Source organism: Phalangium opilio, unplaced genomic scaffold, assembly GCF_054372755.1.
Source record: "Phalangium opilio isolate 3A_F unplaced genomic scaffold, DU_Popi_V2 ptg000031l_1, whole genome shotgun sequence".
Taxonomy (NCBI): Eukaryota; Metazoa; Arthropoda; class Arachnida; order Opiliones; family Phalangiidae; genus Phalangium; species Phalangium opilio.
This window is the reverse complement of record NW_028324158.1, coordinates 3,622,073-3,643,820: the sequence shown is the minus strand read 5'-3', so window position 1 is coordinate 3,643,820 and position 21,748 is coordinate 3,622,073. Positions and strand designations below refer to the sequence as shown.

The window sequence follows — 21,748 nt, the reverse complement described above, 5'->3', positions numbered from 1 at the left end:
GATACGTATTTTTAAAGAGAGGCTCCAGAGGCGATTTCCCAGATCTCCTTTCGAGACTTTGCAGCCACGCTATTGGTTGGAAAATAAGGCTCAAATTTCCTACGAGAGGTGGCACTGGCGTAATGATTTTGGTTAATATCCGTGACGTTCGCGGATCCCATTGCCCTCTACATTATGGAAGCTAGCGTCCGAGACTCCTTTGTCATCTGCTCCTGTGCTTGATGAAGTCACTTTCGGCATTTATGTCTAATTTTCCAGCAAAAATGATTGCGCTTTCGATGAGATTATTTTGATTTTCGGTGTTTGTTGATATTTCGTCTAAAGATTTGAGACTGCATTTAATAAGTATAGTAACGTCAATAATGTTCAAATCGGTGGATTCTAAGGCCTCAGTTAAGAGCTTCATTTTTCTTAAGATTGTTTTCATGAACATTAATGACAGAATGAAATCGAAGCTCATCATTCTCTTGTAAAGTCCCAAAGCTTTAGTTTTTGTTTTCGCATCGAAACTTTTCGATGTTGAAATTTCCTTTAGGTCGTCACTTATGGGTTCAAATGAAGTTGAAACCGCTTCAACGCTTTCGCCACGTGCAGTCCAACGAGTTTTTGATAAATTTCTTAATTTTAAAGAGTTTTCAATTTCATCTAATTTGATTTTAAGTGGTTCGAAGCGCTTAGTGCTTGATGTGAAGAAAACGTACAGTTCTTCCAGTATGTTGAACATGTCTGCTATTATGGGACTTGCCTTGCAGCTATGTTCTACTGCGCTGTTAGTTCTGTGTGCTTGACAAGGAATGTAAGGTACCTTGTGTCCAACTAAATGTGATACGTTTTCTTGAGCCCCATTGAATTCTCCTGACATTGCGCTAGCAAAATCATAGGACTGAAATGCTAGACAATTTACACTTAATCCTCGAGTTGCTAAACTCGACAAAATATCTTGAGCTGTGCCCAATCCCGTTTTATTCTTGGCTACTTTTGCTTCCAACAACCGCTCTCTTGAAACTCCATTTTCAATGACACTTCTGACTACAACGGAGAGAATGTCTTTATGAGATTTATCGGGGGTAGAATCAGCCATTACTGTGTAGAAAAGACTCATTTACTTCATTAACAACTGCTTTACGGACAGCTTCACCAAGAAGTTTAATGAACTCATTCTGCGATTCTGGACTCAAGTATGTTACATGGTAAGGCCTCATCTTGGAATCTTGCAGCCATCTTTTGAGGGTTTCATTATGCCGTGATAGTAATTGTACAATTTGGTAGAAATTGCCATTTTTGTCAGAGTCAGATCCACGAAACGCTAATCCCTGTCGCCCAAGAGTTCTAGCAACATCAAACAAGATTTTTACTACTTCGGTGTTGAATGCCAACACTCTTTGCTCTTCATTCAGTATATTAATTTTGTTCTTGTCAAAAATATATTCAAGCTTTCCTTCGTTTAACATAAACTGACAGTAGTCAGAAACTGCAGATTTATGTGAAGCTGAAGAAAAATGCATTTGTAATTTTCCTGGCTTTTGTTTTCCTGCACTTTTCATTTTCCCCCAACCTTTCACACCTTCTTTAATCCAAGATTGTTCACTTCTATTTCTGCCACATCCGACAGGAAAAAGACAGCAAGCAAAGCAATAAGCAGAATCCATAGCTGTGCTGTATTCTAGAAACTCGAATTCTTTGTACCATTGAGGATTGAAACGATTTTTACCATCACTCGGAAAGGACGAGAGCCTTGGTTGATGAGGACCAAGAGAAATTAAGTATCGTCTTTGATTGTCTGAAGTAATATTTGGTCGATTACCCGGGTCGTGAGCAACAATGTCTTCCTTTAATGTACTTGTAGGATTCTGAACTTCAGTATTTTTAGAATTAATTTTAGATATTAGAGTTTCGCAACAAGTAAGCAAACTTTGACAATTATCTTTCAAAGATGTAGCATAGTCTATCATTTCAATCGCTGATATTTGTTCACTGACTATTGTTTTTTGTTGAATGTTTTTGAGTAGCCTTTTACCAGACATAAACTGATCCAAAATATACGCCAATTTTCCGGCACATTTTGAAAACATTGAAGATTCCTCAATTTCCTCTTCCATGCCCCCTTACAAAAATCTTCTTAAGAGTTCTAAAGGAATTTCTTTGGAACCCTACGGAGCCCTTGGGATCATTTTCTAAAGAAACTATTTCCAAAGACTTATTTGGAATTTCCTAAAGAATTCTTGAGATAAATTTCCAAAGAATGTCTTGGGATTATTTTCTAAAGAAATTCTTTAGGAATTCTAGAGATAAATTTCCAAAGAACGTCTTGGGATTATTTTCTAAAGAAATTCTTTAGGAATTCTAGACATAAATTTCCAAAGAATGTCTTGGGATTATTTTCTAAAGAAATTCTTTAGGAATTCTAGACATAAATTTCCAAAGAATGTCTTGGGATTATTTTCTAAAGAAATTATTTAGGAATTCTAGAGATAAATTTCCAAAGTAGGTCAAGGGGTTGTTTTCCAAAGAAATTCTTTAGAAATTCTTGAGATAAATTTCCAAAGAACGTGTAGGGAATATTTTCCAACGAAATTCTTTAGGAAACTTGAGATAAATTTCCAAAGAAAGTCTAGGGTTTATTTCCCAAAGAAATTCGTAGGAATTATTGAGATAAATGTCCAATGAAGCTCTAGGGTTTATTTCCCAAAGAAATTCGTAGGAATTATTGAGATAAATGTCCAATGAAGCTCTAGGGTTTATTTTCCAAAGAAATTCGATACGAATTCTATCGAGATAAATTGCCAAAGAAGATCTAGGGTTTATTTTCCAACGAAATTCGTTTGGAATTCAAGAGATAAATTTCCAAAGAAGGTTTATTTTCCAACTAAATTAGTTAAGAATTTTAGAGATGAATTTCAAAGGGCCAAATATATTGCAATTATGCTTTACATATAATTATCTCAAAATATTTTACCCAAATTGTTTAGCTAAAGTTTTCCTTGATAGACATTAACTTGATGGTTAAAAAAATTAAGGCTCAGCAAGCGCTGAAATGGAATGTTATATTTACCTATTTTTTTATTTTTTATTCTTTTTTATTTTTTTTTTTGCTTTTAATAATCCGTGAGGTATTTATGTAAAGGATAAAATAGATTAAAAGTAAAATAAGAGTAATTAAAATCGTAATGTTTAGATTTACAGGGAATCTAAGCTGTCAGTCGGAATTTTTGGTCAATTCTCTTATGGCATGTTTTATCTTTATTGCGAGCGTAATAAGAGTCCAAAATAAATATTTTTTTATAAACATTGTATAGAAAATTAGGTTAAACGCGTTTCTGATACTCGAAAAACTCTCAGTGAATATACATTATTAAATTTAACAACAACGTCTGTATCTACTGCTTGGCCGTTAAAGCCTCCAAAATCCACTTAGTACCCCATACAATTGCACAAGGTTAAAACTTTCTGCCGTTTACGGATGTTTTTAAGTCGATTAAATGTCTGACTTTATAAGCAATTTCACACTGCATGCGAGAACTTCCCCCGCTATAAGGGGTGTAGTTCAGCATATAAGAACTACACTTCCTGTATTGAGATATGGATCTGCATGTAAGAACTATCCTCGTTTCAAGTGGCTAAAATAATTTACCCACTTCTCTATATATTTCCCAAGAAAATTCCATAGACATTTCCAAAGATATTTCACAAGTAAATTCCAAAGATATTTCCCAAGAAAATTCCAAAGATATTTCCCAAGAAAATTCCAAAGATATTTCACAAGTAAATTCCAAAGATATTTCCCAAGAAAATTCCAAAGATATTTCCCAAGAAAATTCCAAAGATATTTCCCAAGAAAATTCCAAAGATATTTCCTAAGAAAATTCCAAAGATATTTCTTAAGAAAATTCCAAAAATATTTCCCAAGAAAATTCCAAAGATATTTCCCAAGAAAATTCCAAAGATATTTCCCAATGAAATTCCAAAGATATTTCCAAAGTAATTTCCAAAGAAAACGAGGCCAATATTCCCCAATTTCCTAAAGAACGCCTTAAGGATTTCCAAAGAAATTTCCCAAGGAATTTTCTTAAGAATTCTTAAGAAGATTTTTGTAAGGGGCCAGCTGCGACTTCTTCGGTTTTTTGTGTACTTGAATGATTTGGATCTTGCATTAATTCCATGTCAGTCTGATAATCAAAATCAGGGAGGTCGTTTTTGGTTTCGAAATGATCAAGATGGTGAATGTTTGTAGAAAAAGACGATGACGCCTGATTAAAGTCAAAATTATCCTTGATCAATTCTTCAACATTAACGTTAGACTGGATTTGTGTATCTTTTGACTTTATAGATGTCTCATTGGCAAAAGATTTGTTTTGCACAGCGTCGGTCTTACTTTGAACTTCAGTTCCTTCGCAGTTAATTTCTTCATTAGCTTCATTTTGAAATTGATTTGAATCCTTGCCTGTCACGGTAACATTTTCGTCGTCTAAATCGACAAAATCGTCATCTACTTCTGCCATTTTCCCTGCGGAAGCCACTACCTGATCATCATTTGATTTTGATGTTCCAGCCGTTTGTGTCGTTTGTATTGGATCACACAGTTCGCCGATTTCGTTTGATTCATTTTCCGATGATAATGATTTTCGACGTTTAGCAGCTTCAAATGGGTTATCTGGTGCTCCGACCTTTCTTATATTGACCTTTTTCCAATTATGGCACTTCATTTCATGAGCTTTCTTGTTATCATTGTTAAATAGTGCGTTACACGACAAACATTCAACTTTATACCGATAACTACTTCGGCCAAATTTTAACTCGCTACCGGGTCAGTCCAGGTGAAATCAGGCAGTGTCCCGACGGCACCATCACTGATTTTGAGCAAACTTTAACCAGTTGAAATATAGACTATTTCATCAGAAAATCCAAGTTTTCAAGTTAAAATTCAATCAAGATTTTAAGATATGAATAATTGAAAAACCCTCACATGGGGGAAGGAAACTTTTCACCCCCAATTCCAGCGATTTTGACAGCCGATATCTAGGTAATAAAACCAAATATAGCCTTACAACCTTTTTTATTCTTCAAATGGGTGCTAGAGCCTAGATTAAGCCAATTATAGTTTGCGAAGAACTTTTTGTTTTATTTCTATAAATCATCAAAGTGCTCTTGGAATTCAACCAAACGCGAAAAGTAGCCTATAACTTAATATCTCCCTATTCCAAAAACCAAGCTAAAATAAATCAAAGATAACGCTTTCTGGTAGTAATTAAACCGGGGAACACGAAACAATTTCTAGATTTGTGGTACGACCAAGGGATGCGGTGCCATTTGACTTCGAACACCGCCAAGATTTGAAAAATAGTAAAAACATGGTGGTCTTTGAAGCCGTGCCAAGGTACCACCACAATTGAAATATGCACCAAAGTACAAACCATCTGAAAGCCCTTGTTTTAATCTATAACATATCAAAAATCCAAGGATGATATAGAATTCCATCGTATGTAAACGCGGCATCAAACCTGAAAGAAAATCTGAAAAAAGTTAAAATTTTAAGTTAGCCAAAACAATTGGAAAATGATTATGAACGCAATATAGATGAGAAATTACTACGAGCCATGGAAATAGCTCCTGTGATGGGATTGGGGGTACTGTCAAGAGACTTGTTTCCAAAGCCAGCCTTCAAGCAGCGTACGCTAATCAAATTCAGAATCCCAAAGAAATGTATTTGTACGCAGCTGCAAACATAGCAAATATAAAATTTGCGTACCTTTCCAAAGAAGACGTCATACAACACGTAGAAGAGTTTGAATTGGTGGAAAGGTATGCATCCATTAAAACTATACCAGGAACTCGATCCCACCATGCTTTCATACCATTGTCAGAAACACTTTTAGATATGAAAAGAGTATCATCGGATGCTTTTGCCACCAAGGTAGAACTTTTTACTCCTCTCAGTAAAGCTAAACAGGTCGATTGGGATGAATGTAACCCAGGCAAATACGTTGCTTGTACCTATGATAAAGAGTGGTACATCGGAAATATCAAGGAAAAAAGCGTAGAAAAAATGATGTTTCGGTAACCTTTATGGAGAGAAACGGTAGAAATCTATCTTGGCCAGAAAGAGAAGACGTATGCTGGGTTCCTTTTTTGAACATAATAACTTTAGTTGAACTTAATAATTTTACCTCAAGAAAAAAGCTATCCTTGTCATCTAAAGATAAAAAAAAATTCTATTACTAAAGCCTGGTTTTCACTGGCCCAATACGCAGGAAAAACCGCGTTCCGCGCCGTTTTTTTAGAGGTAACTTGCCGCAAAGTTTCGCGTTTTCTGTGCGGCCAGCACGGATTTGGTTTTCTATTTTCCCGCAAATTTTTACGGAAAGGAAAGCGGTGGCCAATAGGAATCGACGAATGCGTGACGTCATAGGCTTGGTTTTGGTCAGCTCGTGAGGCTTTTTTTCGACGCCATTTTTTTTATTTTCAAGGCGCTTCTGTTGTCGATTTAAATGTCTAAAAATTTATAGTTAACGATTTGCTAAAGAAATTTGGCTTAATCGTTATTTATATGATAAAATTGAACGTTTTTACAAAGACAATAAAGTCTAAGAAAATAGATAGGTTGCTATTGGTGCATTTTCAACATAACAGATAAGCCTTGGTCTCCACGAGCTCGCACTCTTTCATATTACAAGTGAAAACGTTTTGCCGCAGCTTTTTAAGGAATTTTCCGCAAAACCTAGATTGACGTGCGGCACGGGCCCGACTGTAAAACGGACGTCGATAAATTAGGCCAATTCCATCACTTATCTTTAAATTTATGGTGTACATTACGATCTAGTGCATAAATAGCGTAAGTAAGAAGCTGGGCATGTGGTGTTTTTATATCGGCTAAAATTATTATTTGTCACGCGTGCCGGGCACCAGTCAAAAAACCGCTTCACAAACGACTCCGACACCAAAACGTATTCTGCGGCACGTGCCCAGCAATAAAAAGGATGGCTTGTGCTACTAGGGCAGGCTTTACAAATGGTAATTCAAAATGATACTTATTCTCAGTTATAATAACATTAAATTTTTCACACATGTAGTGTATGTTTTTAGATGATAAAAAACCTGTGCTAATAATTCATTTCATACAATAAAAGTAGTAATTTCTCATCTATATTGCGTTCATAATCATTTTGCAATTGTTTTGGCTAACTTAAAATTTTAACTTTTTTCAGATTTTCTTGCAGGTTTGATGCCGCGTTTACATACGATGGAATTCTATATCATCCTTGGATTTTTGATATGTTATAGATTAAAACAAGGGCTTTCAGATGGTTTGTACTTTGGTGCATATTTCAATTGTGGTGGTACCTTGGCACGGCTTCAAAGACCACCATGTTTTTACTATTTTTCAAATCTTGGCGGTGTTCGAAGTCAAATGGCACCGCATCCTTTGGTCGTACCACAAATCTAGAAATTTTTTCGTGTTCCCCGGTTTAATTACTACCAGAAAGCGTTATCTTTGATTTATTTTAGCTTGGTTTTTGGAATAGGGAGATATTAAGTTATAGGCTACTTTTCGCGTTTGGTTGAATTCCAAGAGCACTTTGATGATTTATAGAAATAAAACAAAAAGTTCTTCGCAAACTATAATTGGCTTAATCTAGGCTCTAGCACCCATTTGAAGAATAAAAAAGGTTGTAAGGCTATATTTGGTTTTATTACCTAGATATAGGCTGTCAAAATCGCTGGAATTGGGGGTGAAAAGTTTCCTTCCCCCATGTGAGGGTTTTTCAATTATTCATATCTTAAAATCTAGATTGAATTTTAACTTGAAAACTTGGATTTCCCGATGAAATAGTCTATATTTCAACTGGTTAAAGTTTCCTCAAAATCGGTGACGGTGCCGTCGGGACACTGCCTGATTTCACCTGGACTGACCCTAGTACCACGATTAGTTTTGTAACTCATTTTATACTTTAGTGTAAATTCCAATTCAAGAGAACGAGAACCATCTCTGTAGAAAATGACCGAAATCCGAAAATGAGACCTGTAGCAGAAAGCTTTCCGCGCCAGCTAGAAGCTACCCAGGGGCCAGGCCCGACCATTCCCTGAAATTCCCTCCGTAAATAATCTTTTGCCGGTAGGTAGTGGTAGTGCGGCAAACCGCAAGTGATGTTGCGGTGCGCCGTGCGGTAGAGACGGAAGGCCGGCCGACCGTAGTCTCGTTCTCTCATGCTTTATCTCTCGCAGACCGGCGAGGCACGGCAGACGACGGTTCAACGATGATGTTTTTGTAATGGAGTTAAAAGACTATATGTAGGCAAACAATTTATTCCCACGATAAGGATTTGAAAAGCTATAACCATAAATTAACAAAAATTTTCCATTTTGAAGAATGTCAATTTATTATTTGAACATAGACTTGGATATATATTTATAAATTAGAATTCTTCAACTCCTTTCCAGATTTTCAAAGTTTGCCAACTCAAAGTTGAATTGTCAAGTTTGCCAACTCTGGCAAAAAGTTGGGAGGGGAGGCTCCCCCTATCCCCCAAATGGCTTCGCCCCTGGAAAGATGTAGAAGATGAGATACCTACGATAAAACTTAACCCAATAGCCGAATTAACTCAAAATTGACTTTCATACAGTTAAAATAGGTTTTATCTCCGTAGTATGTAGAGAGGGTACAACAATGGTGTAGTCAAACTAATGGGGCTTTGAACGATACTCAGCTTTGGTAAGGTTCGAGTAAAATCAAAATTTGTGTTTCGAAAAACAATTTAGCCCTCAATTTTGTTATTAAGAAATCATGTTCACAAGTTTGTCAGTGATGACAGCGGAATATTATATTTATTTCTTACAGACAGTTAAATCATAAACTATTAATGAAAACGGTCATTGTACAAAACGAAAAATAAAAGATAGGTGTAGAAAATTAATTGCCTGAAGTGTAAGATACTCAAAAATATCAGTTTTATAGAACCGTGTAAAATACTGTATATTGAAGTATTTATGATACTTGGAAGAACTTATTACTGTATAAGTAACTGAAATTTGACTAAAGCTTTTTGGTTTAGTTCTCAGATTACACTCACCAGGTGAGTTTCAGTTCACTATTTAAACCTTTCCTTTATAACTAGTTGGTCTTTTAGTGGGGTTTATTTTTGCGTATTTCATTTACACTGGTCAGTATTATGACGAGAGTAAACGTTAGGGACTCTTAGAGATATTTTCCCGGTGTATAGCTCATAGTGAAATAGAGGTAAAACATTATGGAAACCCTTTTGAGGGTTTTCGGATTTTTCCATCGTTTTCGGAGTGTCAGGAAAGTGCGGAATTTCAACCTTCTACCTCACAGGGAAGTAAGTTAAAACCCCTAGAAGAAAACCTGAGTGATATTTGCCTCAGCGAATCCTGCATGTCAGGTTTGAATTGAGTGGATTCTAATCTTAATTCTGATTATGCGTAGCTACAAAATGTTTTAAAGATTTAATAGTTAGTATCGAAACACGATTTAAAGAAAGTTTACGGTGACTCAACATTATTGAAGTAGACTTTTACGGAGTCACTTGCAACGTTGCACGTTAAACAAAACCAAAGATGCAAAATAACTTATGAACAGCAGACCAAACACGCTTTGTAAATCAGCGAGCCGTATATACTTTACTACGCTGACCGATTCCTTGTCCTTCAATTCTTGCATCGTTAGGTTAAATAATAACTTCTCCTGCCACCTTTTTAGACAGCCACTTTCAGATAAAGCTATAATGCTTTAATGGTCAAAGTTATTTATATTTTTTAAATGCGAATCGAATTAAATGTATACTACGTGATTCCTTCAATTTTTCCATAGACAATACAAGGCAAGGCGCAGACAAAAAAAATTGAAATACCGTGACTTTAAGTATCAGGAACTTGACGTCTTTGCCTTATTTTTCTATGGACCTGAAAGAATAGTGTCGTATTGTTTTGAAGAGCTGAACTTACATCCGGTTAAACGATCCTTGACAAGTGAAATTTTTTTGAAATCCAATGGCTGTGTTTAAACCCATAAGTGGCTCACGTACTGCTCGAACCTTAGAAGGAGGATACCCAGCCTTAAGTAGTCTGAGTTGCATTCGAAGCCAAGAATTTGCCGTGGTAATACGCTTGGCGTAAATGTCAGCATAATCCGATGGTCTTTGTGGTCTAACAACGGTGACGCTACGAAATATTTCTCCGTATGGTGTGCTTGGCTGATTTTAAAATACCAATAATATAAAAAACTAAAACGGCATAAGAGATATAACAATTTAGAGCTGAGATAGTACACGTACCATATTCTCGACAACATTTATTAAAGAACTGTGTTCTGGAATGAGAAACTTCATGGTCCCCAGTCTGAAAACTGATACTAAATCGTCTAACGTATTTATACTATCATCGCTCGAAATGCTGGTAGAAGCTTTCAATTCATTGCCATAGAAAATATTTATGATTGTGCAAGTTATCAGCCATGAAATTGCAATTAATGACGCTGGTAGTTTAACGTTGTTCATATTAACACCTGAAACGAAATAATATTTTCAATCACACTATTTTCTCAAACTAACAATACACGTAATACCTTGTTTCGTAGCGATACCAAAAGTGATACTAAAAATGCGTAGAATACTCATTGATACAGAACGGGAGAACAAATACATAAGAATTAATACCAAAATTATAAAAGCTAGTTCCACTATCCATACCTGAAATATTAATTTAAGTAATTTATTTCGATAAATATCTTACCAATTTTTTGACTTACGTTGAATTTAAAAGGACTCAGGAAAAAAATCGATGATCTACATGATGCCTTTTCAACACCTACAAAAAAGTTTGCCGTATCTTTGATGTAAGGTACACTAAAGTCAATCACTGTCCTTCTTTCCGTGGTTTCTGTTAGTGCTGCGAGAGCAAAATCGGCTTTCTACAAGTAAACTGAAACTCAGTTCCTTCTTATTCAGTACAAAAAAATATGGCAATACTTTGGAATATAAATGTCCAACAGCACCAGTCCAAGATGTATTTGATTGCATTTTACCATGCTGTCCAAACTCAGTCTCATGAAGATCGTAACTTTAAAAGATCAACTTGATGAGTAAAGCGCCCGCGACGTCTCAAGATTTTTAGATATATCTTACGTAAAATTAATTGCTTTGGCGAGACTGTTCAAAACATTTCCTTCCAACCCACCAAAAATTGGTTGAGCGCCAGGAAATCGTGTAACTTCCAGGTAAGGACTCTGAAATAAAATTATTCAAATTTCAACGCTTTTATATAGTTAGAAATCCACCCTACCTGCATGAAAGTAAGTTTAAGTCTTTGTCCTGAGCAATTTAATTCCTTCATTGTCAACTTCATTGATGAATTCAAATCTGCTTAAGCTTTGATTTTTACGAAAATCTCTTAGTTACAAAAATCTAGTTGAGTGGCTCTATATCGTACCTCGTATGTGCGTTTCAAAGTTGTAATAAAGTAAATCGTGATAAGTAGACCGGAAAAATTGACCGAAAACGTCTAGCATTCCAGACGTAAAGCCTAGCAACTTTGGCTCTAATAATAGTCCAATCACAGGTGCTTTTAAAGCCGCGTTTACACGAGAAACTTTGCAACCGTTTTGGAAATTATTTGTCATGAAAGATCTCTAGCTTTAACAGCGAATTGTTTCATTTCGACTATTCCAAGACGGTTTCAAAGTGTCTCGTGTAAACGCGGCTTCAGTTTCAATTTCATACAAGGCTTACCCTTTTGGGGAATTCCGACTTAACGAAGTTCAAGTGCAGAATGCCAAGTGTGCTAGACGCTTTCGTCCAAGTGGTTTGGTTACTCTATATTGATTAAAGCCGGTTGGCCACTGAGGAATTTTAACTCTGCTAATGCTCGTGCGTCCACTGAAATATGTGGGCGTATGAGCTCAAAACGCATGGAAACTGTTCGGTGGGCATCCGGCTTAGAGCAATATGCCGGAAAAGACGCGTGAATGAAAGCTCTTAATTATTAAAATTCGTGGTCGGTAATTCCGGGAAAGAAATTTACCTTTACCAACTTTTGCTTTACTGGATCAATTTCTTGATTAAAGATTTATGTCCGAAAAAATAATAATAGTTTTAATGCCCCAAAAAGTTTTTTCTTTACTAAAGTTACACGCGATTACCAATCTGAACTTCGAACATAGGAATGATTTTTTTTCTTCAAGCTTAGTTATTTCCAAAAACCATTGACTTGTAAATTACAAAAGTAATAGTACCTACTTATTAGTTAGTATTATAATTGTACAACTGCATTTGCAAATATTATTGTTTGAAGCATTTGCTGATATTACAGTTATACAACTGAAAGCGAAAATCTTATCATTTAGAACGTGATAATTCTATTAATTAAAATATCCGCTGTGTTTGTGGTTTGTTTAAATATTGATATAAAAAACGCAAACCAATAGGAGATCATAATATTGAGGATGTAAGTTTGCATGCAAAAGGCAAGGCGCAATGTTCAAGCGTCTTAGCTTCCAGAAACATTTACTCTATTATAAGGCAAAATGTTAGAACCTTCTATATTTAAAAATCATATAACAACTTTATATACTCAAAAAGTTGTTGATATAACTGGATTGATGATAGATAGTAAATTAATGAGAATAATTAACAGAAAACATTTATTTCAAAAACATTTTTACAATGGGTTAATTTAACAACAGTTTAAATACCGACAATTTAATTTAGTATTCTACTTTACACAATACTTATTAAAGGTTCAAGACGTAATGTGAAATTGGCGTTAGTTGTGTTAACAAAAATTTCTTGGCTAGTGTTAGCAGATGATTTGTTTTTTTCTATTGTCTTACTTTCCACCATATCCACTCTTTGAACCATAACTCCTGCCATACCCTGATCTTCCATAAACGCCATATCCGTGCCCCGTTCCGTACCCGCCATAGCTTCCCCCTCCATATCCCCCGTAGCCTCCTTTGCCCCCATAACTTCCGTAACTAGGACCACCAATTCCTCCATATCCTCCATAGTGTCCCCCATAGCTAGGGCCACCGTAACCCCCTTGCCACCCGCCTTTAGGGTATCCACCATAGTTACCACCATAACTACCGCCATAATGACCACTGTAACTGGGGCTGTATCCTCCCCCATAACTTCCGTAGCCCCCGTAACCACCTTGGCCTTTGTAACCAAGAGAGTTGTATCCGTGTCCTCCGTAACCGGAAGAGCCATATCCGTTTCCTCCGTATCCGGAAGCGCCATATCCGTGTCCACCGTAACCCGAAATCGGGTATGCGCCACCATATCCGCCCTTCCCGTATCCTCCGAGTCCGCTTCCGTAACCGCCGTAACCTCCTCCTCCGAGTCCGCTTCCGTAACCGCCGTAACCTCCTCCTCCGTGTCCGCTTCCGTAACCACCGTAACCTCCTCCTCCGTGTCCGCTTCCGTAACCGCCGTAACCTCCTCCTCCGTGTCCGCTTCCGTAACCGCCATAACCTCCTCCTCCGTATCCTCTTTGTCCGTAACCGCCATAACCTCCTCCTCCTCCGTATCCTCTTTGCCCGTGCGCTACGTAACTCGTGTAACCACCTCCTCCTTTGTATCCACCGTAGCCGCCAGATGGTCCGTGCCCGTAGCTCGGGACGAAACCATGAGGACCAGGATAGCCTTTGTATCCACCGCCACCTGAGTATCCATGTCCTCTACCATGATGGGTGTTAGATCCCGCAGTGTCAAGGTCAGAAACTGTTGTGGGTTTCGAATCGGAAGTAACTTCCGTTGTGGATCCTTTCTTATCATCTACCTCTTCAGCGATGGACAATGTAAGGCAGCAAAGTGCTATGGCAACCGTAACGTACTTCTGCAATTAAAAAGTATGTCTGGTAAATATGTTTCTTTTGAAATGATTAATTTACGAATAGGTATTATGGAACAGCTGTAACGTGAAATCTGTCTCCTTATGTAAAGGAATAATAAAAAATCGGTTACAAGAGCGCGCAAAATCGCCGACAGTCAAAAGTGGATTTTTTCCCTGATAAATCGTAAATGAAACGGTTTATTCACCCGTCTACGAAAAAGCCTTGGAAAATTTTAATATATCAAAACGATAGAATTTTAAAATTCTACTTAATTGGTCTTGCAAAATTTGTCTAACAATGGGTTTCACTAGTTAGCTAAATTCCACACGACTAGAGCTGCAAAGATCTTTACAACAGAGATCTGTATCCACTTGGAATCTTTAACTTGTATGTTTCTGGCTCATTAAGCTTGAACTACAGGGGAGGAGTTGAGGAAACCATCACCCTGACGTCATGCCTAATTTACATGAACTTAGAAGCCAGGTGAAATTGATGTAGTAGTTAGCGACTTATCCACACCGAAACCGAATCTTAACAAGTGTCTTGTGAACGAATAGAACTAGGGTCGACGGCTGTCCAATGTATGTGGCCAGAAGTGAGATGAGACCAAAAGTACTGAGCTAACCAAATTCTTCACTCGGCGAAAGTGAATATTCTTGATAACACACCAACGGTTGGCCCTCTGGTGGCGGTTTCAGAATTTCCCCTCCAAAACGTGAGACGCTCGCGGTGGTAGACGGCCGAACTAGATTCAAGGAGCCGGGTCCGTGTTCCGCCGCTTTAGGTTGAGGAGAAGGGGGTAGGAAATGTTTTAGGAACTCGACCATTTTTTTCTCTCTAGTTTTAGCGCGATGGAAGCAGCATAAAATCCTCAAATTTGTTCACTAGTGCCAGGATCTACTATCAATGCTAGAGCCCTTCACTTCTGATGTGACTAACTAAGGAACGGGTGGTTTAACCCTTACAAAAATGTTCTTAAGAATTCCAAAGGCCATTCTTTGGAACCCTATGGAGCCCTTGGGATCATTTTCTAAAGGAACAATTCCCAAAGACTTTCTTTGGAATTTCCTAAAGAAGTCTTGAGACAAATGTCCAAAGAATGTCTTGAGATTATTTTCCAAAGAAATTCTTTAGGAATTCTTGAGATATATTTCCAAAGAAGGTATAAGGTTTATTTTCCAAAGAAACACTTAAGGAATTCTAGAGATTAATTTCCAAAGAAGGTTTAACGAATATTTTCCAAAGAAATTCTTTAGGAATTCTAGAGGTAAATTTCCAAAGAATGTAATAGGTTTATTTTCCAAAGAAACTCTTTAGGAATTCTAGAGGTAAATTTCCAAAGAATGTATAAGGTTTATTTTCCAAAGAAACTCTTTAGGAATTCTAGAGATTAATTTCCAAAGAAGGTTTAACGAATATTTTCCAAAGAAATTCTTTAGGAATTCTAGAGGTAAATTTCCAAAGAATGTAATAGGTTTATTTTCCAAAGAAACTCTTTAGGAATTCTAGAGGTAAATTTCCAAAGAATGTATAAGGTTTATTTTCCAAAGAAACGCTTTAGGAATTCTAGAGATTAATTTCCAAAGAAGGTTTAACGAATATTTTCCAAAGAAATTCTTTAGGAATTCTAGAGGTAAATTTCCAAAGAATGTAATAGGTTTATTTTCCAAAGAAACTCTTTAGGAATTCTAGAGGTAAATTTCCAAAGAATGTATAAGGTTTATTTTCCAAAGAAACTCTTTAGGAATTCTAGAGATTAATTTCCAAAGAAGGTTTAACGAATATTTTCCAAAGAAATTCTTTAGGAATTCTAGAGGTAAATTTCCAAAGAATGTATAAGGTTTATTTTCCAAAGAAACTCTTTAGGAATTCTAGAGATTAATTTCCAAAGAAGGTTTAACGAATATTTTCCAAAGAAACTCTTTAGGAATTCTAGAGACTAATTTCCAAAGAAGGTTTAACGAATATTTTCCAAAGAAATTCTTTAGGAATTCTAGAGGTAAATTTCCAAAGATTGTATAAGGTTTATTTTCCAAAGAAACTGTTTAGGAATTCTAGAGATTAATTTCCAAAGAAGGTCTAGGGTTTGTTTTCCAACGCAAATTCTTTAGAAACTCTTGAGATAAATTTCCAAAAAACATCTAGTGAATATTTGCGAACGAAATTCTTCAGGAATTCTTGAGATCAATTTCCAAAGAACGTCTATGGAATATTTTTCAATGAAATTCTTAAGGAATTCTTGAGATAAATTTCCAAATAAAGTCTAGGGTTAGTTTCCCAAAGAAATTCGATAGGAATTATTGAGATAAATTTCCAAAGAACGTCTATGGAATATTTTCAAACGAAATTCTTAAGGAAATCTTGAGATACATTTCCAAAGAAGGTCTGGGCCTTATTTTCCAATGAAATTCGTTAAGAATTCTTGAGATGAAATTCAAAGGGCCAGATGTATTTGCAATTATGCTTTACATATAATTATCTCAGAATATTTTTACCCAAATTGTTTTGCTAAAGTTTTCCCTCATAGACATTGCCTTGATGGCTAAAAAATTAAAAACGTTTCACGAAGGCTTGTTCCGTATCTAAGGCTCAGCAAGTGCTGAAATGGTTTATCATATTTACCTATTTTTGTTTTTTTGCCTTTAATAATCCGTGAGGTGTTTATGCAAAGGATAAATTAAATATAAACAGAAGTTTATGACTTCTTATCCTAGGAAGTATTGGACTCTATCCATATCCGGAACCATCTCTGTTAGCCAACTTCTTATTAGGTCCGATCACCGCGCTACCTACGGCATTTCCCTCATTTTGAGTTGGCAGGCTGATTTGCGCGCCAGCAGCGGGCAAGAAACGAAACTTTAGGGTGTGCCTTGTGGTTTGAGGTAACGAATCAGAAACGGTGACAAGAACAGCTGTTTTAATAGACTGCTAGAAATTCCGGTCAAACTAGTGTGGGGTCCTAGGCCCACGGATTGTAATGGATTTTCGTAGAGTTCTAGCCAGACGGCTTTTTAACGATTGGCGCTGAAGAAGTTTTGAACACGCCCCATTGTTTCAGTGCCACAGCCTCTCGGCGTGGGATTTTTATCAGTAGATTAGATAGTTTTCCTAGTGGGGAGGAAACTTTCCACCCTCTTTTACGATTGCCATAGGCAATTTTGACTTGCAGGGATGGATACTATATAATGCTTTAGTGTCCAATACTTCCCAGGATAAGAAGTCATCAACTTCTGATATAAAGTAAAATACGCGTAATTTAAATCGTGATGTTTAGATTTACAGGGAGTATAAGCTGGCAATCGAAACTTTCGCTTTTGAAAAGTTAAACTAACCTAATATTAATTCTTTTGTGACATGTTTTATCTTTATTTCGAGCGTAATTAGAGTCCCAAAAAAATATTTTTTTAAAAATATTGTAGATAAAATTAGGTTAAACGCGTTTCTGGTACTCAAAAAACTCTCAGTGGAAATACATTATTAAACTTAACAACAACATCTGTACCTACTGCTTGGCCATTGAAGCCTCCAAAACCCACTTAGTACCCCACACATTTGCATAAGATTAAAACTTTCTGCCGTTTTCGGATGTTTTAAGTCGATTAAATGTCTGACTTTATAAGCAGTTTCGCACTGCATGCGAGAACTACCAGCGCTATAAGGGGTGTTGTTCAGCCTATAAGAACTGCACTCCCTGCATTGGGATTCGGTTCTGCATGTGAGAACTATCCTCGTTTCTAGAGGGCTATATTAATTTACCCCACAATCTTCCCTATATTTCTATAGAAAATTGCAAAGATATGTCCCAAGAAAATTCTTAACATATTTCCGAAGAAAATATCAAAGATATTTCCGAAGAAAATTCCAAAGATATTTCCGAACAAAATTCCAAAGATATTTCTGAAGAAAATTCCAAAGAAAGAAAAATTGCAAAGATATTTCCCAAGAAAATTCCAAAAATATTTCCGAAGAAAATTCCAAAGATATTTCCGAAGAAAATTCCAAAGATATTTCCCAAGAAAAATTCCAAAGATATTTCCCAAGAAAAATTCCAAAGATATTTCCCAAGAAAAATTCCAAAGATATTTCCCAAGAAAATTCCAAAGTTATTTCCCCAGGAAATTCCAAAGATATTTCCAAAGCATCTTCCAAAGTTATTTCCCATGAAAATTCCAAAGTTATTTCCCAAGGAAATTCGAAAGATATTTCCAAAGCATCTTCCAAAGAAAAAGAGGCCAATATTCCCCAATTTCCCAAGGAACTCCTTAAGGATTTCTGAAGAAATTTCCCAAGGAATTTTCTAAAGAGTTCTAAAGAAGATTTTTGTAAGGGAACAATGTTTTAAGCCCTTCCTGTCACTTTCAATCAAATATTAGTATGAGGCTTATGGGTTCTTAAAGATTCCAAGTGGAAGAAATCTATGCATTAATCGAGGGGGTAGACACTTGAGAACTCAGGTGTACAATATGACTTGAACTCAATGTACTGTCAAAGCTGAACTGCGAGTTCCGCAGGATTTGAACTCAATGCACTGTCAAAGCTGAACTCTTTTGAACTCAGGTGTACACAGAGATCCAGAGCGTATTGCCCCTCGGTAATAATAGTTCAACAAATAAAGGTCATCATTTTCCAGAAATGTTATAAGCCACGATATATATAGAGCAGGCGATAATTTTCAATAACTTTCTAGTTTTTAGTGTTTAATTATGCATTTGGATTAATAGAATTGTAGTACAACCCCTATTTCACCCTTGTATTGGTTTCAATAATAAGTTTAACTATTTGGTTTTTATGGGTCGACAAACCCGCAGAATGGCGCTGAACTATACCTCTGTTTAAGTTTGAGTCATTTCAACGATAAGGGAAATGGAATATTACGAGAACCACTATTAATGGGTTTATAAATATTCGATTTGAAGGGCGCGCTTGAGGGAAAGTTTATCGAAGAGAAGCGAACCGTTTCTAATCTGTCTACGTTGAAGGGTAATAACTTTCTTTTGTTTCCTTGTCGCAATTACGTGGTAAGAAGAATTCCGGTGGATGGAATATTTCTAGTTCATTGGAATTAAATCCTGTTATTATTTTTAAATTATGGTTCATGAAACCCGTTGCCGTTATATCAAGATACCGAGGTTCTTAAACCATACGGTTGATGACGAGTGATTCATCAAGGCATTGCACGATGAGTCGTTGACATTTAACGTTTACCAAAATTATAACGTGCCGTGACATTGCAGTCACAGTTTAAGTAGAAATGACAAAAACGTAACTTTAACTTTTGGTAAATATCGTAGCTCTTAGCTCATTATGAGTAACATATTAACAAGAAATATGATTCTTGTGGAAAATTAAAAACTTTAATAATATATTTGAAAGTAAAACATGATAATCAAAAAAGAAAAGTTAATTTATGATTTGACGGTTGTTGGTAGAGCTTTCAAGGTACAATATGATCAATGTTATCTTTTCTGTAACTCTCGTAAATGTAGCCAAATGCTTTCTGCTTTTATCGCTTTGAATCACGGCTTCCTGCTAAAATTTATAATTTTAAGGAAAGATGTCGTACTTAAAGTTCTGATACTTTTATAGAAGGGAGCATGGATTAGCACGCCCAATTTTGAAAGTTTAAAAAAAACATTCCGGCTACTTAAGTTCAGAGAGCAGTTACTCAAGTGTAATCAGTGATTCTGATAAATATATTATATCAAAAGGGGATAATAAAAGAAGGATGACACTCTGTATCCTTTTAACACTTTAGTTATGCAACATAAATCTTTCAGGGCTAACCCTTTTGGTTTGCTCTCCTGCTCATCAAACTCCAGATGGAATCGCACCATGGGGTGAATTCTATAACTGTTTGGTAGCAAATACTAAGCAATCAACCCACAAACCTTGTCTTGACGAGGAACAAAAATCTAAGCAAATAGTTAAGCGCTAATGGAATAATTTCTTTATTATTTATTGCGCATATGATTCGGTTTAGTAACCTTGCTCCAAATGTTCTGATGTTGGGATGAATCATGTTGCAATTACCCCGCTTTGCAGGGCACTTCTCTCGAAGAGAAGTATTATATACTTATGATTATATACAATCCCTAATAACCCATACCACAACAGTGCTAAAAGGATTGCTTTTAACCCTTAAGAAGTTTGCAGGGAATCTGAAAATGACTAGCACCTCGGTTTAATTTGTAGATATGGCCTGATGACGTCGCTGTTTTTTCAATGGTTGTACCTATTTCGAATTATGTTTACTGTTTTGAAAAAAAACCAAAAAAAAACACGGAACTAAAAATCCCGGTCCCTAATATGTGCTGAAAATTTCAAAGAGATCGTTAAAATATTTATTTTATTTAAAATAAAGCTGCTAAGGGTGGTTTTCATTTCTATAAAATTGATCACAGATTTTGAAAAAAACCTGGAAAACTTCCACAGAAATATCAAGGAAAATTTTCTCAACACACCCATTTTGTATCTACACCAATATCACCTACAAAAATAACTGTATCAACTAAAGATACCAATTATTTTCAACTACCGCTTGACCACCATATACGAAGGTTGAAGGGGAGGTTTGTATAATTTGTCCCAGTCAACAAAGAGCTGTGCATTATATACTTTCTGGAGATGTTGTTTTCTAACTGCCATAGTTATCACCTAACGGGTTGAAATTTACTATCTTCTATACACATTTTAAAAATCATTTGTATAGACAATTTCCTAATGTTTTATGCATACCACAATCGCTAAATATAAAATTGGTCCAAGAGGGGAAATTTATTTCTTCCCAAGAGATATAACACGAAAAAAATCGTACTTCTCTCTTATTAAAATACCGTTAAATGTGTAGTAATGGACTGACGTAATCAAAATTAGAGTGACTTTCTAAGTCACTTGGGAGTACACCTATACAAGGTATTTATGATAAGTCTGGGATTAATTAAAGGGTGTATTCTTAACGTCAAACTGAGTTTAAACTGTCAAGGAATATGGGGTCTACAACATTAAGTTACAGGGTTATCAGCTCTCAAATATTTGTAATTAGCTCCTAAATCGAGGAAGTAGTCACGCCTTTGGAGTAAGATATATCAGCTTTGAAAAAATCTTCAATCTAACCTTTATTTACCAGAAGTGTACTATAAAATGGCCTGTTAAAGTAAAGCGTATTACTCAAAATGTGTGACCATTTCCTTGTTTTATGGGCCAATATTTTTAATCCCATTTCTCTGTAACTAAACGTTGTATATCCCATGTTCTTTGACACTTTTCACTCAGTTTAACCCAAAACACACTCTCTTATTTATTACAGACCTATCATGAACACACTGTACAGCTAGTGTTCTAAAATTGAGCAAAATATACGCGAAACTACGATTAGTACTTTAACGCTTGCATATGGCATTGTGGTTTTCATTTTCAAACCAAAAATCGTTCGCGAGAAAGACGATATTCACAGTTTTCAGACTAGTAGGATTGATACCATTTACACCAGGAGCCTAGGCTACGTGGCGGACAAAGCGCAGTACCAAGTAGCCTGGCCTCCTGATGTACTAAATAGTATCAATCCTCCTAGTCTGAAAACTATGTATAAATAAGCCCTAAAACTGTGCTACAATAAATTATGGTCGCACGGTAAAACGTTTCTCAGAGAGTCAAGTTTTCACTTTTGCAGTCCCATGGTCCCGGTCTTATAATATGTTGATTTCCCAGATAACTTGGGTAAGTTTAAAGGTAATAGATGATTTAGTTAGATTATTGAAAAAAAAATACCGCCCACAGTGTAAAAGCTATGACAATTTTCTCCTTTGACCAAACGCTTACATGCAATTCTAAGAATTAGCTAAGTCAAGAAGCATCTTCTGAATTCAAATACATTTTAAAATATACGACTTACCATTGTATCTCTTT

General features: G+C 36.0%; 3 protein-coding genes across 3 annotated transcripts; all 3 read right to left on the bottom strand.

The window, feature by feature from the left end:
- Positions 1-202: 202 nt before the first annotated feature.
- LOC149690067 (uncharacterized) lies at positions 203-2,099 on the bottom strand. Its single transcript, XM_089870463.1, has 2 exons — positions 1,127-2,099; positions 203-1,083 (listed from the first exon to the last, which is right to left on the bottom strand). Exons 1-2 carry the CDS (start codon positions 2,097-2,099, stop codon positions 203-205), a joined length of 1,854 nt encoding a protein of 617 aa, XP_089726589.1.
- A 7,837-nt stretch (positions 2,100-9,936) lies between these two features.
- Positions 9,937-10,412, bottom strand: LOC149690066 (uncharacterized). The gene is made up of 2 exons (XM_089869617.1): positions 10,287-10,412; positions 9,937-10,205 (listed from the first exon to the last, which is right to left on the bottom strand). Exons 1-2 carry the CDS (start codon positions 10,338-10,340, stop codon positions 9,954-9,956), a joined length of 306 nt encoding a protein of 101 aa, XP_089725743.1. The 5' UTR covers positions 10,341-10,412; the 3' UTR covers positions 9,937-9,953.
- Positions 10,413-12,834: 2,422 nt separating this feature from the next.
- Positions 12,835-20,488, bottom strand: LOC149690065 (uncharacterized). The gene is made up of 2 exons (XM_089870462.1): positions 20,459-20,488; positions 12,835-13,845 (listed from the first exon to the last, which is right to left on the bottom strand). Exons 1-2 carry the CDS (start codon positions 20,486-20,488, stop codon positions 12,835-12,837), a joined length of 1,041 nt encoding a protein of 346 aa, XP_089726588.1.
- Positions 20,489-21,748: the final 1,260 nt, after the last annotated feature.